This window comes from Festucalex cinctus, chromosome 6, assembly GCF_051991245.1.
Source record: "Festucalex cinctus isolate MCC-2025b chromosome 6, RoL_Fcin_1.0, whole genome shotgun sequence".
Taxonomy (NCBI): domain Eukaryota; kingdom Metazoa; phylum Chordata; class Actinopteri; order Syngnathiformes; family Syngnathidae; genus Festucalex; species Festucalex cinctus.
The window spans coordinates 1026326-1044565 of NC_135416.1; the positions used below are offsets into that span (position 1 = coordinate 1026326).

The following is an 18240-nucleotide window of genomic DNA, read 5'->3' on the forward strand; positions in this document are numbered from 1 at the left end:
ATGTTTTAACTTAAAATTAAATGAACATTTGTGCTATAATTATAGTTCATTTTACAAGCATAAATTAGTTTTTTTAAGCATTTTCATTTCTATTTTGAAAAAAAACCCAACAATTTTAGCTTTTTTTTTTTGCAAACTTGTTTACATTTACACATTTGTCAGATTTATTTTATTTTTTAAGTAGTTGTGTCATAACCTTTAATACATCGATTTTTAACTCCAAAAATGCTCCAAATAATTCTAATAATAACAGTCTTTTAATAATGAAATGCGCACTTGTATTTTTAAGACTTAAATATTCAAACCATATAATTCATATGACATGGATTTTGGAATTATTTAAAAAATATTACATATAGTGATAGTAATGTGTTCATTCACAATTCCCTTATATTCAACAGTTTTTATTGGTACATTTCAATTCATATATTTTTAAGTTGACAGTACTTTTTAAACGGGGATTTTATTTTGCAACGTGAGCGGATGTCACGGCTCTTGCTCAATCTTTTACTTTTTGACGGAAACGGTTGTCGTTCCTGAGCCCGTGTAACTTGATTGCAACACCAATTTGGTCAAACATTTTGAACACGCAAAAGTTTCCAAACCGCAGTCACATTTTAGCCGCTGAATTATTGACACTTGAGTTGACTTTTTGTCCCTTTTTTTTTTTTTTTAATCTCCCTTCCTGGAAAAAAAAAAAAGGAAGCGAATCCCGGGAAGCGTGTGACTTACTTGTGTCAGCGGCGGTCACATGACTCCATCTTGTCGGTGTCAGCTGTTCCCATCTGACCTGACGGGGGGGTCAACCGATGATCTCGTCCCCGGACTTGCTGCCTTTCACCGGGCCGGAGGGCTTCGGCGACTCGGAGGGAGAGCGCGGAACGGCGGGGGGGCTTCTTCCCGAGGAGCTCTCCGTCCCGCCGCTCCCCTCCTTGGCCGGCGGCGGCGGCGGCGGCGGCGGCGGCGGCCACCCGTGGAGCTCCTTGGCCGCCTTTGACAAGGACTTCGTGCTGGTGGCCGAGTTCTCCGAGCAGGTCGGTGATCATGACCGCCAGGAGTCGTCCTGACTTGGCTGGATGATTTTTTTTTTAAATCACGTTATTGATAACGTACATGTTGACTGACTGATTACAATCAGCACATTGGCTGTCTCTTTCCCCCAAAAGATTTTAAATAACATGATCCATTATTTATTTATTTTATGGTCCTAATTTTCAAATGTTTGGCCATAAGATGAAGATATTTCTATTTTTGTACCTCAACATCTTAATTTAATACATTATGCTCCATTTAAAAAAAAAAAAAAAAAAAAAAAAAAAAAAAAAAAAAGATTTGTACTATTATAGAATAATGCATATAATGTAAAATGTAATATTCATTACACATTTTCAAATTTTTGGTTATAAAAATGTTTTCTATTTTTGTACCTATAAATCTAATTTAATATATATACCAAAATGCTGTAGTTTTTTTTTTTTTTATAAAAAAAAAAAAGTTTAATATTATAGAATACATACATATAATATTCTTAATACACCGAAATATGTATTTTGTTTTTATTTAGATTTTATTATGGAATGCATTTATAATGTACTTGCATTAGTAATAGATATATATATTTTTTTTTATTTTAATAGTGTAAAATAAATATTTCTATAATTGAATACATTTCGATCAATATGTGAAAATCTACAAGATGTTCATAGATAGCAACATGAAAATAATTGTTTATTTTGTTTAATAAAATAACGTATGAGCAATTTTGTCAAAATTTGCATCTATAATTTCTGAAATACAAACGATAACATCTTTATTATATACTTTACTGAGAAAGGTTTTATTTTTTTTTTAAATCATATACATGCGATTTGTGCTCAAATAATGAAATCGACAAAAATAAAAGCTGATTTAACTGAAAAAACAATATACTGAATAAACTATAACTTTCGGCATTTTAAATAAATTGTACGTAAATATATTTTCGGAATGTAGTAAATTACACACCTGTATTCCGATTAGCGTGCGTTTGTTGCGTAGTGACGCAGTACTGCCTAACGTCCACCAGGTGGGGCCCACACCGGTGATGACCATACCCGACGAGGCGGGCGCGTCGGGCTCCCTGGACCTGAACCACTTCTCCGTGCGCATCATGTCCGTGGACTACCAGGCGTCGGGCCCGGGAGGCCCCGCCTCCTCCCCGGCCTCGGGGCCCCGCCTCAACTTCCACGAGGACTCCGAGGTGGTCCTGGGGGACTCGGCCGACTGGGCCTTCGCGTACGTGCGCCACGTGACCCTCCTGGACCTGGCGGCCCGCGGCATGGTGCGTCCCTTCTGCATGGCGTACGTGTGCTCGCGGCAGGCCAAGATCATGGACAACTTCCGGCGGCTGTCGGCGGGCTTCGGCCGGGCGGCCGACAGCCTCAAGACGGGAAACCGGCAGGCCTTCGCCTTGGAGCTGCACCGCAAGCTGCACCAGCTGCAGTAAGATGGTCCAATTTGGTCTTCATTGAGTTGTTTAACGGAGGCGTCTTTTCCATGCTAAGAGACGATCATTCTGATCGCGTTTTCCGTGAATGCTGAGAGACGAACATTGTCGTTTGGAGTCAAAGCTAAGAGACAGACGACCATTCCAGATTTTTTTTTTGTAATGCTGAGAGATGAGAATTCTTGTTTTGTGTGAATGCTGAGAGTTGAGCATTCTACAATAGTAACCGTATGTTAAATATTTGTACGTAAATGCAGAGATATGAGCATTCTATTTTTTCTATCAGCATGAATGATTGTGTGAATGCTGAGAGACGAGCATTCTACGACACAGTAGTTACGGCGTGTCGGAAAGGTGTCAATATAGAGAGGGACAGTAATCGTGCATCAGAAGATTTTTGCAAAACTGCTGAGACACGAGCATGCGTGCTCAGGGACGACCACCTTTTTTTATTTAATGAGATTGCATTCTCGTGTTCGTGTGAATGCTGAGACGAACGTTGTAAAAATGTTTTGAGTGAATGCTGAGATACGAGCATTCTTCTAAACAGTCGTCACTGTGTCGGAAGTGTGTCAATGTAGAGAGACGGGCAGTTTTAGATCAGTTATCGTACATTAGAACATTTTTGGGTAAATGCTGAGACAAGCATGCATGTTAAGAGACCGCAATTTTTTTTTATTTTTTTTTGGGAGTGAGAGCATTTACCATTCGAGTTTTTGTGTGAATGCTGAGACAAGCATTTCACTATATATTAACGATGTCAAATATTGAGTGAATGCTGAGATACGAGCATTCTGTTATAGGACTCTTCTCTGCGTTGAAAAATTTTGTGTTAATACGGAGTGACAATAATCTTCTATGTTAGAAAACGGTCGTGTGTGTATAAATGCTGAGAGATGAGCATTCTCATATCAGGGAGTAAAGTAAAAAAAAATTAAGCGATACGAGCATCTCTCAGCATTCACAAAGTGTCATGTGACCGTTTCAGGTACGACCGGTTGGCGCTGCTGCAGGACGACGGCGTGGCGGAAAAGCGCGAGGAGGTGGAGCGAGCCATCGCCACGCACAAAGATCTCCTCCGCCAGGTGACTTCCTACCCCAACAGGAAGCTGCAGCAGCCCGACTTCCTGCCCTACGAGCCGGCCGACGCCTCCACGGACTCGGACGCCGCCGTCGTCCCGCCCCCACCCAGCGAGTCCGAACGTCGCCTGAAGCCCATACAGGAACTGTGCAACGCCTACTTCCTGTCGCTGACGACGGAGCAGCTGGCGCAAACGGAGGCCCGCCTCCGCGGCGACGCGGCCGCCCTGCGCGCCGCCGGCATCACGCGCTCGCTCAGCAGGAAACTGCGACTGACCAACTTCCTGTTTGAGCCGCCAGAGGGTGATGAAGAGGAAGAAGAGGAGGATGGACAGGAAGTGGCGGTGAGGGAGACAGGAAGTCGGTCGTGCGCGGAGGCAGGAGAAGAAGAAGAAGTAGAAGAAGCGGCGAGCGGCGAGATGACGGGAAGCGTCAGCAGCGGCGACAGCATACAAGTGATCGGGACCGAGAGATCCTACCGGACGCTCGCCGATCTCGCCGATGCGGCCCCTCCTCCCTCGTCCGACCCGCCTCTCATGGTCGCCTCGGACCCGGGACCTCACCGCCTCAGAGTCTACGCCAGGAGGACCAACAGCGAGGACAGCATCGAGGTCCTCAGCACCAGCGAGTCCATCGCGCCCGAAGACCTCGCCGCCATCACCGAGGAGGAGGAGGAGCCCAAAAGCGACATGGCGGCAGAGAACGGCGGAGGAGGAAGTCGTCATCTCCCGGCGGAGCCGTGGTCGGCGGGGTATAGTGCCGGCGAGACGCACCGGAGGGTCCGCGGCGTCCCCTGGGACAAGCTGGGAGCGCCAGCGCAGCGCTTCGTCAAGCGCAACTCCTTCGCTCGGCACGCCGTCTTCTGCCTGCTGAGCGGCCGCCCGCTGGTGCTGCTGTCGGGAGAGGCCAGCGAGCTGAGGAGGACGGTGGAAGCGCTGGCGCTCTTCCTGCCGGCCCCCGACGGCGCCGTCATGCCGTGTCTGAGCGCGCCGCTCCAGCTCAGCGACCTGCTCAAGTGGAGGCTGATTGGATTCCACAGGTGAGGCAAATTCAATGCACAATTTGGATTTTTATTTTGTTTGTTAAAACGATGTAGACGTTCATATTTTAAAAAAAATAAATAAACGGCTTTTTTCCCTAATTATTTTTGGGTGGGAGAATGATTGTAGAAGGAGGTATTAAAAAAAAAAAAAAAAAAAAAAAAAAAAAAACGCCAAAAAATATTAGGGGTGTCAGGCAAGTAATATTTTTAATCATAATTAATCACGACTTCAATGGAGGTCGATGATGAGCAGTAAAAGGTCTGATTACCCGCAATCTCCTCCTGCCGCCGGCACGCTTAAAAAAAGAAGAAAAAAAAAAATAGTATAATTGTATTGCAAAAATAATCATCAAAAGTCACACCGGCAAGAAAATCAGAATTGCCACATTTGAAGTGTGGATGTTGTGACCAAAATGAAGCTGATATCTACCTCAAATTTTGGACTTTTTTTTTTTTTTCTTTATCTGACCATGAAATGACTTAAAATATTTAAACACACATGCAAGCTAACCGCTGATGTCGCGGTCTACTCACTTTGGGTCTTGAAGCCGTAACCAGTTTTGTCACCGTGCCGTCGTCTCCCCACGACCACGCAGGTCTCCGTCGTCGGGCCCGCTTCACTGGCTGAGTCGCTACCGTCGCTACATGGGCGTGCTGGACTTGGACCAGAGGACGCTGCGCTGCCCGTCCTACTCGGGCTCGCTGGTGGGCTCTCTGGTGGGCTCGCACGTGCCCGCCGCCGCCTTCCTGCCGCACATGCAGAGCGGCCTGACGGCGCTGGCCAATCGGGCGCTGCACTTCACGTTCGCCCGGCGGGAAAAAGAGGAGGACGACGGGCCGGGCGGCGACGATGGAGACGACGACCTGAGCGTGATGCGCTTCCTGTCGGACCTCATCAAGCGCCGGCACGCCGGACGAGGACCGCCGGCGTTGCGCTTCTCCTACGTGGCGATGCACGTGCACAAAAACACCACTGCGGCATAGGGTGGGAACATTTGCGGGACTGCAAAAAAATTATTTCGCTGATAAACCTCCAATATTGTATTTTGCACAAGGGGGGGGGGGGCTATCGGGTCGCTATTGAGTCATATCTTCAGAAGAGTGGGGCCTCCTCAGTGTTAGCATGGCTCACAGTTGCCCATCGCTGGTCTATATTGATGCTCCTCAAACTGTTGCTTTGGCACTTAATTGCCACTAGGTGGCACCAAAGTGATAAACGTTACTGCTTTGGCCTGAGCACAAAAACAGCGATCTGTCTTTCAGCAATTAATGGGAGGCAGAAGCCCCCTCCCACCCAATAAATAAATAAATAAATCTGTGAATGTGTTGCAGTGTTACAGTGAATTTAACAAATGTGTGTGGTTTGAACATACTTTTAATATATTCAACTTTTAACAAGTGAAAAAACATTACAAAAATTAATAAAAGGCACAAAATGTAAAGATGCTGAAAAGAGTCAACATTCTTTACTTTTTCTTTTCAGTGTTTGGTCAAGTTAGCGCGTTCATGTCAAGTGTTCACACGATTAAAAACAAATCAGTATTTTATACAGTCGACATTTCGTTGTTCTTGATTGACACTTTGGCCGCAGTGTTTTTGTGTGTTTGTGTATGAAGCGCCCCCTGGTGGCGGTTACACGACATGATTTACCAGTGCCTTACTTGCCGGAAGGATCCAGAAGGTGACAGACGGACTGGAGAGAAATCGAATTGCTTCCTGGTGACAAAAAAAAAAAAAAGACAAAAAAAAAAAGGGGGGACACAGGTTATTTTAGTTAACTAAAACTAAATTTCAAATAAATAATAAAATAAAAACGAAAACTAACTGAAACTACATTTTATGTTTACAAAACTAACTAAGACTATAATAACAGCAAAAATGTCCTTCGTTTTCATCTTTGGTAACTAATTAATTTAATGCAAGAGCCTTTGGGGATGATTTTAAATGTGAATTTTATGTCGCTTTATTTTGATATTAACCGGAATAAGGACGTTTGAAAGTGTTGTCACACAGAAGTGATGTCATCTAGCAACAGCCAATAGAAAAGCACCTTTAGGTGACATCGCTGCCATAGTATTTTTTTTAAATATTGTGCACAAGTAATACAAAAAATAAATTAAAAAATAAATAAATAAAATAAAACTAATATTGAAACTAAGCATTTATTAAATAACAAACTCATAAAAATGAACAAAACCACCCTGAAAACTAATTAAAACTATCTAAATAAAATGAAATAAAAAAATAAAAAATAAATAAATAAAATAAAAACTCAAAACAAAATAAAAAGTAATTAAAATGAAAAATTCAAAAACTATAATAACCCTGGCAACACACAAGCGTACACACCGGTTGTTTGATGCAGCTCTCGATGGATCGTCTCCATGATGGCGGCGTGGCGGCCATCTTGGGACAAGCATTTCCAGAACCAGCGCAGAGCCCACGGGCTCTTCTGACATTGGGCAACAAAACGAAGCGTGTCCGTTCGTGCTGACGCGTCCGTCGGATTCATCGAAGGCTCGAAAACCGACTCGGTGACGTTTTTCTTACCTGGAAGCAGCTGAGAATGGGGACGATGGGCTTGAGGGCAGGATTGAGGACGGTCTGTCGGAAAGCTTTGGTGACCAGCAGCAACATGGCCTGACATTGGTGCCGCTGCGGCAAAAACACACGCGCACGCGCATGTGAATGTTTGCGCATCCGTAAGATGGACGCCGCGTGTGTCGTGTTGTGTTGACGTGGGTACCGGCAAAAAGTGCTGCGGAATCTCAAAGTCGGAGAAGAGGCCCTTGCTGAAGGACAGCAGAACAGAATCCGCAAATTCCACAGCTTCCTGACGCCCACACAGGGAAATGCATCAGTTCATCTCTCACACAAACACAAACTAAATTGACAAACCCGATGGGGAAAAAAAACAAAAAAAAACCAAACATACACAAAAAAAAAAAGAATAATAAAATACAACCCAATACAAAAAGTCACAACCCAGCACATACATAAATAAAAAATAAAATAAAAAAAAAAACGAAAAAATGTCAGTCCAACACACCAAAAAAAAGAAAAAAGAAAAAATGTCAACCCAACACATACAAAAAAAGAGAAAAAGAAATGTCATCCCAACACACAAAAAATATAAAAAAATAAATAAAATAAATAAATAAAAATACAAAAAAAAAGTCCCAACACAGCACATACACAAAAAAAAAAATCGCAACCCAACACACGTACACAAAAAACAAAAAAAATGTCACAACCCGACACAAAAAAATGAAACATGTCAAACCACCAACACAAAAAAATAAAAAATAGTCAACCCAACACAAAAAGATGAAAAAAAAAGTCACAACCCAACACGTACACAAAAAAAAAAAAAAAAAATGTCAACCCAACACACACAAAAACCGTCACAACCCAACTCATACATTTAAAAAAAAAAAACTAAACAAAAACATCACAACCCAACACATACACAACCAAAAAAAATAAAAATCTCTCAAACATTACAACAAAACAGACATCCAAAGAAAACAAAAAAAACACCCAAATAGCGAAACACACAAATAAAATGTAACCACCATCACCTACAACTGCTACCCCCATCCAAACCAAACATCCATCCATCCATTTTCTTGACCGCTTATTCCTCACAAGGGTCAAACCAAACAATACATTAAAAAAAAAAAAAAAAACCTACTTGCATGAATTTGGGACTTGGTTCTGGGATGCTTTGGAGCGAATCTGTTACGCTGACCACATTGAGCAGACTGATCCAACACTGGCTCTGAACAACACACCAACACAAAAGGAGATTTCAATGAGAAGTTCCTGTATCTCACCATACAACAAATGCACCGAAATGTAGCCAATTTGGTGTTTTCGTCAGGATTCGTAAAAGATCAAAAGATCTTCGGAGTCTGTGAAAAATTGCCTGAATATGTTTGAAATGTCTCTGCGACAAGCTCAGAGAGATACCGGCTTCATCGGCCTTCAGATCCATAAGAAGACCGATGCCAATATTTGTCAAAATGCCAAAAATATCGGCACCGATAATCAACCCGGTCACATCCCAAGTTGTCACGGGACAAATGAAACAATTACGTGAAGAGTTGCAACTTACGCTGCTGTAGCAGGCCGGGTAGTTTTGGAAGACCTTGAGTGCAAAGTGCACCAATCGTGGACGGCTCAGCGGTACATCACCTGAACACACGCGGGTCAACGTTGGAGGACGCAAGAAAGGGCGACGGGGAACGGCGCGCGCACACACCTTTAATGCCGTTGCCGTCGTCGTTATTGGCGCAGCCTTCCCCTTTGCTCGAGACGCTCATCTTGGGCGCCATGGCGGAGGCGAGCAGGCGGAGGAAGGCCGGGAAGGTTTGCGGCGTGGGGACTGCGGCGAGGCCTTTCTCTGGCAAGAACATCCTCAGCGCGTCGCCCGTTTGGCCTTCCAGGCACAGCAGGAACGGCAGGATGTCCTTCACGTGCAAGAGTCTAAAAAAATAAAACAAAACAGACAATTATTGTAAAATACGGTTGGATGATTGATTGGATGGATGGATGACTGAGGACAATTGGACAGATGGATGGATGATAAGGACAGATGGATGGGTGAGGATGACGATTGGATGGATGGACGGCGACGAATGGATGAGGATGAAGGATGGATGGATGACGTCTGGATGGGTGGATGATGACAATTGCATGGATGGATGACGACTGGATGGATGATGACAATTGCATGGATGGATGGATGGATGAGGATGAATTATTGATGGCGTTATGATGATTATTATTATGGATGCACGATATCGGTGGCCGATAATTATCGGCAATTATCGACCAATTTGATGACATAAAGCGATCAATAAAATTCAGCTTCCTGCTGCTTTACACAATGTTTCAATGTACAGGTAGTTGTACGTTAGACTTATAATTGGACTCAAAGAATATTTGTATTCAGGTTCATTTTTGCAAACAATGACTGGATTAGCGGCACTTTCTAATTTATCGGTATTGGTTGAAAATAGTGTTATCGTGCATCAGACCCTGGGCACCGGCAAATATGTCAACAAGTTTGGTTTCTTATTAAACCCCTGGGGGGGTCTTTAAACTAAATATGTGTTCACCTATTTTACGTTCGGCCATGTGGCGAATTTGGCTCCAATAAGTTGATCAAAACGATTCTGATGCCGATTGGATGGCTTCTTACAAACATCAACCATGCTGCTATGATACGTGTCCACAATTCATTTGATAACTTCATCAGAAATAGTATGAAGAGCACTTACGGGTCCCAGGTCTTGAAAGCGGGCCACAGAACGTGCACGCTGGACTGATGATCTCCCGCAAGCTCTTTCGTGGAGAGGGGGGGATAAAAATTAAAAAAAAAGACAACGGCCAAGTCAGAAAGCCAAACACAAATCAAGCAACGGGGGACGGACGGACGGACGTCCTTGTCGGATACCGGTGGTGTCATCCCACCTGCTCGCGTGGCCAGCTCCCAACAGAGCACGCGCTTGATGGCCACATGTTGTTTGGTGCCAGGCGACAGGTTACGCCAATAACCCGTCCAAAACCAGTGGAGAGCCCACATGTTCTTCTGCCATGCAAACAGACATACATTTATTTAAAAAAAAATTAATAAAATAAAATAAATATTTTGTCTATAATTCATTATTTTTCATGTACAATCAGTACCTTCAAAAAGTCATTTTTCTCCTTGCTGTCGACTGATGATGATGACATCTCCTGTGCTAACGACCAATCATGGCTCAGTTTGCTGACCAAACCCAGAAAACAGGTGAGCCATGATTGGCCGTTAGCTACTTCCTCAGCACAGATGACATCATCAGTCGACAGCAAGTAGAAAAACGACTTTTTAAAAAGGTATCAACTGTACATGGAAAAAAATAATGGAAGTTATCAAATTCATATTTGGACAAAATATTAATTTTTCACTAGGGCTGTACAATATAAAAAAATATCGATATCGCGATATTGCTCCATGCAATATGCATATCGCAAAGACATAAAATAAGTTTCATCACCCGCTTAAAATAACTGCCTAAGCCATTTTTTTTTTTTGCAAATTGTTTTTTAGCCTAAATCATCTCATAGTGCAAATGGTTACATTTTTGTGTTTCCTGAAAAAAATTACTTGGGCGATTATTTTAAGAAGGCATTGAATATGGAATTTTATGCTTTTATCTGAATTTGACCAATGAGTTTCTAACTAAAATGTGCACCACCAACCAGTAGTTGAACATTATTGAGAGGTAATTACAATTAATTAACTACAAATATATTGAGTTTGCTTATTTTGCTGCATGAAAAAATGTCATTCAACTCCCACATAATGCTTCCAATTTATACTAGAATGCTAATGCTATCTTAGCATGCTAATGCCAAATTAGCACACAAACGCCAAGTTAGCATATTAATGCTAATGCTAACTTGGCATGCTGATGCTGACTTAACATGTTAATGCTAACTCAACATGCTAACACTAGGTTAACATGCTAATACTAAGTTATTATGCTACACTGTTACGTTAGCTTAGCATGCTAATGCTAGCTTGCTGACTGATTGAGATGTAAAGTACACCAACATTTGGCAAACTGTCCAGTGTATTCGGCTTTCCACCTTGCAAAGGTCAGCAGTCACATCCAAAATTTCTGCGTAAATTTTTCTAGTTGTTGTTGTTACCTGAAATGTGCAGAGCAGCGGGATGATGGGACCCATGGAAGGTTTAAGGATGACGGAACTCAAAGCGCCAATGACCAGCAGCAACATGGCTTGATCTGGGAACGCCTGCCATCACAAAAAAACACGTGTGAATGCCACTCATTCAACTTGTTTCGGTTCCTTCCATGTCTGTGTGTGCCTGTCAAGGTTATTATGATCACTAAAATTGAAAAACATTTTGGTTGAAATACAATAAAAGCTGACAAACTGTATATGGCTTCAAGCAATAGTAGTTATTCCAAAAAAAATGCCCAGCAGGTGGCAGTAGAGTATAAGAGATCAACCAGGGCCATGTTGCAACAAGCTCCTTTTGTCTGTTTTCACCAGGATTGTGAATATTCAGTAAATTTAGCTAGATTCTGATGCTAATTGCTGCAAAAACATAAACAGATAGAAATACTTTTTTTTTTTTCTTGATGAAAGAAAAGACTAATCGTTCTTTTGGTAGGTTCCATGTTTTTATAGCAACAGAAAGCAATATTCTGTGGGCCTTGCAATATCAGTCCAAATCCAGCAAAACAGCCGGGAGCGAAGGGGGGTTGCTTCAGTCAAAATGGCTGCCAGTCAATGAGTTCAGGTTCAACACAATTTGGCTGTTTGTCCTCTCATTACACGAAAAGTTACAAACGACATCACTTGTGGTGCATGACGTAGTTATTATACATTTGCTAAAATGCTTCACACTCATATGAACTTTAAGTGAACTATTTTGCACCCATTTTTTTTTTTCAGATGAACTGTACCAGACAGTGTGGCTGCGTTCAAAATGAGTCACACCGTCTGGAGCAGAAGCGAAAACGACAACTTTGATTGCTAATGGATAACCTCATGCTTACTTGCAACACACTTACACTATTGCGCTTTCCCCACCCTCTTACTAGTGCAACGCTCCTTTTTTGTAAGGATAGGCAACAATCCCCAATAAAAAGAGAGGACGCCAGGGAATCTTTGACAGCTTGTACCTGGCAACTCTGCTCTCCTCGCTGCGAGTAAAAACGAGTAAGTCTGTCTTCTCATCCTTTGTTTTCATTCTCATATGTTTTGATGTGTAAAAATAACAGTTATCTACCTGTGACGTCTCTGTCTATAAGAGTTTGTGTGCATGCTTCCGTACCGACACAAAGTGCTGCGGGACTTGTAGTTTGTCGCTGGACTCATCTTCCACAATGAGTCGGGCTGTGCGTAAAGCGTCCTGGTTGAAGAGGGAGGAAGGAAGAGAAAGACAAGGCGATGAAATCGGACAAAATGAAAATAAAATGAGTTCATGGGCGAACGATATGAAACGGACATACTTGTAGGAAGGCCGGCGTGGGCGCAGGGAGACCGGCGGGCGCCTGGCGGGTCACGTGGACGATTTTCAGCAAGTTGGTCCAAAAGACGGACTAGGTGAAGTGGAAAATGTTATGTTTTTAAAGACAAGGAATTAGGGATTTAGACTCACATTTAAGGAGATTTAACACCTCTATTATCACATCTAAAAGGCCGCTTAATGATATGCTGACATCTGGAGTGTCAAGCATGGGACAAGACTAAGCAATTTACACTTACGTTCATGTAGACACTCGGGCAGCACTTGTGGACCTTGAGCGCAAAGCGGACCAGCTGTAAACGCGGCAGCGGCGCCGCACCTAAAACCGGAAGACATACTCTTACGGAGAAGATTCCCGGAAATGGAAAGTCACGCGGATGGAAGATTTCCAAACCTGGGATGGCGCGCCACTCGTCGCCGGCGACGCCGATCTTCCCGGCGCGACTGACGGTCAGCTTGGGCGCGGTGGCCGTGTCCAGCACGCGCAGGTACATCCCGAACGCGTGTTGGTCGATGTGCGAGGCGTACCGGCTCGACTCAAAGAAGACGGACAGCGCGGGGGCGAAGTCGCCCTCCATGCACATGAACAAAGGAACGCGGTCCTTCAGTGGCAGAAAGCTAAACCGAGAAGAAGAAGCAGAAGGGGGTGGTGTCACAGCGCCATCAAGTGGTGGGAGGCCGGTACGGCACATGTACGCACCGAGAGAGCTGGTTTGTCCGTACGACTCGTACGTAGCGACTCAACTCTCGGAACCTGCAAGACATTTATTTTAACAAATTAACTGTTTGCAAGTTTATGATTGGCGAAGGTAAGCTTTAGAAAAGTGGCAAATTTGCCACTTTAGAAAGTCGCAAATTTTATTTTTTGTTCCCCTCGCAAACGTGCCGCTTTAGAAAGTGGCAAATTTGCCACTTTTGAAAGTCGCAATTTATTTTTTTTCCTCGCAAACGTGCCGCTTTAGAAAGTGGCAAATTTTTTTTTTTTCCTCACAAATTTGCCACTTTCTAAACTCGCAAATTTTGCCATCACCGCGCCGATCGAGCCGAAGCTTCAATCTCGTGCGTTTCCAGCGCATGCGTACCTGCTCTGGTCCAGCAGTCGCTGCACCCTGAACAAAGCCACCTCAATGTCCTCAGTCAGCGTGTCCTTCTTGCCCCGGTTGGTGCGCACGCCGCTAACGTTCTGTCCTTTCAGCACGGACACCAGCAGGATGTCCTCCCAGGGGCGCACGTCCAAACTTGAGACAAGCACACAAAACACTTCATGAACAAACAAACAAACACACAAAACAAACACAATGTGGAACACAAACACACCTGAGCTTGATGTGCTGAAGCTCAGGTGGGAAATTTAAATTCCGGTAAAAGTCCTGCAGCTTTTTTCTGAACTCGGGCGTGAAGCCGTCCACGACCATCTGCCTCTGCAGCGAAGACAGCAACCTGACATACAATCGCATGTGTGAGCGCGCGCACGCGTATGCGTACAATTAAAACGGGGTCACAAGCAAATTCTACCTGTGCACTAACGTCCATTTGTCCGCCGCGGCAGTGGAGGCGGAGAGCAGCGGCGAGCAGCAAATCCTAAACACAAGGCAAGAAAAGAAACAAACAAATAAAAATAACAGATTATATATGCGCACGACAAAAAAATAAAAAATAAAATACTTGTGTTAATTTAACAAAAAATTAAATTAACAAAAAAATAAAAATAATTTCGTCAACACATTATTCACAGGACTAAAACTAGACTCGACTAAAACCCTTATTAATAAACAATAACTGGGACTAAATCAGTATTCATTTTCGTTGACTAGTGAACTTCATAACTGGACTAATATCTATGGACATTTTAGTTCGTGAACAAAAACGAAACAAAAAGGATATGATTTTGTAAACTGCGACACACGGGACCAGTGATAATTTCGGCGACAAAAAAATTACATCAAAATGAATTTGTCACAAAAAAATAAAAAATTCCAGACGAAAATTAAATGAAAACCAAAATAGAAGCCATTCATTGAGACTATAACGATAACTAAAATTGACTGACTATGTCATTAATGACTAAAACAAAAATAAAAAACAAAACAGTGATGAAAATTCACACAATCCAATCAGAAGGAACAAAACGCGAGTTGGAGAAAACGTCCTGACTAAAACGTTGACGTTTTCTTGCACTAAAATGCTCAATTTATAATCGACTAAAAACTGACTCAATAAAAATGGGATGAGGTTGACTCACTGTGATTAACAAGCGTGACTGAAATTGGACAAAAATGTTTTTTTAAAATGGCAGACAAAGCACGCATACCCTTTGGCGTAGAAAAGTTGAAAGAACTCCTGAGCGGCCGCCAGCCTCATGATGGCCGCCGCTCGGCCATCTTGTTGCTCCGCCGCGCTCAAGAAGGCCGACACGTACGCGTAGGCGGGCGCGCAGCTGCGGGGAGGAAAACAAAAAACTGTCGTCCGTCATGGGAAAAGCCACGCGGGTGTTATTCGGACGCGGGCGCGACTCACTCGTAAAAGACGCCGTCGCCGGGACGATCGCCGGCCGTCAACGACGCCATCTGAGCTCGGAGCTTCTCCTTGAAAGTTCCCACCATGGACTCTGCGTGAGCGATTCCACAGCGTTATTATCGGGTGAGAGGAAACGGGGGAGGAGGAGTCGGGGGGGAGGTGGGTTTGCGAGTACCCGCTTGCCGGAGGTGGGCGTCGACCTCGGACAGCGTGACCTTGAAGGGCGCCAGGTGGCCCAGCAGCGTTTCGTTTCGCACGCCTTCCCACAAGTCGCTCTTCTTGTGGCTGTTGCAGTGGCACACGCCCACAATCTGCCACTTTTCACACTTGCCCCAACACACGCACAAAAACACACAATTCAGTGCTTTGGCTACGATATACTAAACAGAAAAATGCATATCAACAACCTGCAATCTCTAATAACACTTCATATTGAGGCACTTACTAATACACGCACATCTTAAGTTCCTCCACATATTGGCTCTGTTCACACGCATATTATATTCCCCTTCATCTGACCATTAGCGTGGATTTGAAACAAAGGGACAAAACATGCCTTGTGAAAATTAAACCGCACTTAAAAAAATAATAAAAAAAGAACTAGCCACCAGAGGGTGCTAGAACTGCACAAATGGAAATCAACCCAACCTTTTTCTTTTAACAGATGTGCTGCTTTTAATATCGTGACGTGACGACGACAATATATTGTTGTAGTTTTAATATCGCGATATTACGATATCGTCGTTAGGAAGACTAAGAGAGTGACGACACATCGATATCGCAATAAATCGTGATACTTTGTCTCTCGATAGGTTATCGATACGTCTATACAAGTATCATCATATTTGTAGTTCATATAACTGCTACATTGTTCATGACTTGGCTGGCCACTAGGGGGAGCGTCTCAGAGTAGCGGGGAAATAATAATAATAATAATAATAATAATATAATATAATATAATAAAACAGATGTCTTAATTTTGGAGTTTTGAAAATACTGCGAATGTTAATGAGTTGAACAATTTTAAGTTGGAATGGTTTGAAATCAATAAATTTTGAAGGAGGGTGAAATGTTGAATATGTTTAAATGTGGGAATTTTTACTGTGGAAAAATATGGAATTTTTTGTGAAAAAAAAATTGGAGATTTGGGTAATCTGGGAATGTTCAGGGTGGTTCTGTTAGTTTTTATTAGTTTTAGTTATTTAATAAATGCTTTGTTTAAATTAGTTTCAGTATTAATTTTCCAAAAATGTGTATTACTTGTGCGCAATATTTAAAAAAACAGCATGGGAGCGACGGCATCTTTTGGTGCTTTTCTATTGGCTGCTGCTAGATGACGTCACTTCTGCGTGACACATTTTCAAACGTCCTTATTCCGGTTAATTTAAAAATAAATCTACTTAAAAATCGCATTTAAAATCATCCCCAAATGCTCATGTATTAAATTAATTACCAAAGACTAAAACTAAGGACTTTTTTTTTTGGCGATAATTATAGCTAGTTTTGTAAACATGAAATGTAGTTTCAGTTAGTTTTTTTTTTTTTTTTTTTTTATCATTTTCGTTTTTATTATATTTAGTTAACACATTTTTTTATTTTATTTTTTTTCGTTAATTTTACTCAACTAAAATAACCTTGCCAGTGATTTGGAATTGTCAAAGTGCCGCTGCGCATCTCGAGATGCCGTCACATACCTTGGCTGCCAATTTGTCGCAGATGTAACAAAAGCACTGGTCGCACACGAGCTGGTTCCCGGACACGGGCTCCTCGTTCTCGTCTGTAGCTCTGAGAATGAAGTGAGTATGTTGATGCTCAGTTATGACATTCCCATTTATGTATGAGACTTCTTAATGGGCCTGGTGTCTGATGTTTGCATGATATGAGCTCAAAGTAGCCGTTTACATCGCGCCACTTTTTTTTTTTCTTGCAACGTTATTGGGTACTAATCACAATTATTCGCCTCATCACGAACGCAGCAGCTGCTTGTTTAAGAGCTAGCTTATAAGCAAACTTAGCTTGCAGCAGACTGTGTGTGATGTCATTTGTGACGTTGAGATCACGTCTCTGATCAACTTTTGAAAGGAGACCGATTCTGTCCTCTTTCATCTATAACTGCTTCAAACATCAAAGCGTATGTCGGGACGGACGAATGCTGATTCGTTGTGATGGCCTCACGTGAACGGATGTTTGGGGCAGTCGAAGCGCGCGTGGGGCAACAACTCAGGCGGACGGCTGAAGGTGACCACCAGGTCCTCGTCCAACTTACTGGGAGACAGCAGACACTCTACAAAAAAAAACAACAACAAAAAAAAAAAAAGACAATAATAACGCTGCGTTTATTTGGCGCGCACACAAAATGGAGGCCGGCTCACCCTTCAGTGGCACATCTTCCGTCTCCATGAGGATCAGCGACGATTCGTAGCCGGATTTGTTCCGGGTGCAGTCTTCTTCATCATCGCTGATGAGGATGATACTGGCGTTTTCCACAGATGTGCACATCATGAAAGTCTGGGGGGGGAAATTAGACGTTTAAAATGAGATAATACTGACAGATAATGACTCACTGAGGCCTTATAAACTGCCAAAACTGAATACCTTACTTCCATATCAACATCCTACGATTGTGAATTTGTGAAAGTTAATTTTATACAAGGACTGCTATGAAAGAAGCTAACTACATAAATAAATAAGTTGTCTCGCATTGACTCAAAATGGGCGCGGCTTAATTTTTTTATTTTTTTGACCAACGACCAATTGACAACATACCGAACGGCGAAGCTAAAACGCTTTTAAAAACAAGACACAAAGAATAAAACACTTTCGCTTACATTATGAAGCAACAGACGTGATTAGAATTCGATAAAAGTGTGAAGAAAATGAAAGTTTTGTCCTTACCGGCGTTGGCCAAACATTCGACGGGACGAATTTTTCCGCGCGGCGAGCAAACTCACTATGCACATCCGGTTTTTTCTTCTTCTTCGGTATTTAAACTATCAGCGGTTGGCATCGATTGCGTTGCATTACCGCCACCTGTCGGATGTTGTACGCTCTACAATACATTTGCAA

The 18240-nt window shown here is 42.8% G+C and overlaps 2 protein-coding genes across 2 annotated transcripts; one reads left to right on the forward strand and one right to left on the reverse strand.

The window, feature by feature from the left end:
• The first annotated feature begins 473 nt into the window (after positions 1 to 473).
• On the forward strand, positions 474 to 6049 carry smcr8b (Smith-Magenis syndrome chromosome region, candidate 8b). The gene is made up of 4 exons (XM_077525777.1): positions 474 to 1034; positions 2066 to 2481; positions 3474 to 4604; positions 5204 to 6049. The coding sequence occupies exons 1-4, from the start codon at positions 810 to 812 to the stop codon at positions 5589 to 5591; spliced, it is 2160 nt and encodes a 719-aa protein (XP_077381903.1). The 5' UTR covers positions 474 to 809; the 3' UTR covers positions 5592 to 6049.
• Positions 5965 to 18188, reverse strand: LOC144021447 (uncharacterized). Its single transcript, XM_077525776.1, has 25 exons — positions 18070 to 18188; positions 17547 to 17682; positions 17350 to 17458; positions 16869 to 16959; positions 15350 to 15500; positions 15175 to 15265; positions 14969 to 15094; positions 14173 to 14238; positions 13975 to 14097; positions 13740 to 13895; positions 13358 to 13411; positions 13052 to 13275; positions 12897 to 12976; positions 12641 to 12730; positions 12463 to 12540; positions 11310 to 11414; positions 10086 to 10203; positions 9893 to 9956; positions 8872 to 9095; positions 8725 to 8804; positions 8302 to 8388; positions 7354 to 7440; positions 7158 to 7262; positions 6957 to 7059; positions 5965 to 6323 (listed from the first exon to the last, which is right to left on the reverse strand). Exons 2-25 carry the CDS (start codon positions 17674 to 17676, stop codon positions 6265 to 6267), a joined length of 2601 nt encoding a protein of 866 aa, XP_077381902.1. The 5' UTR covers positions 17677 to 17682; positions 18070 to 18188; the 3' UTR covers positions 5965 to 6264.
• Positions 18189 to 18240: the final 52 nt, after the last annotated feature.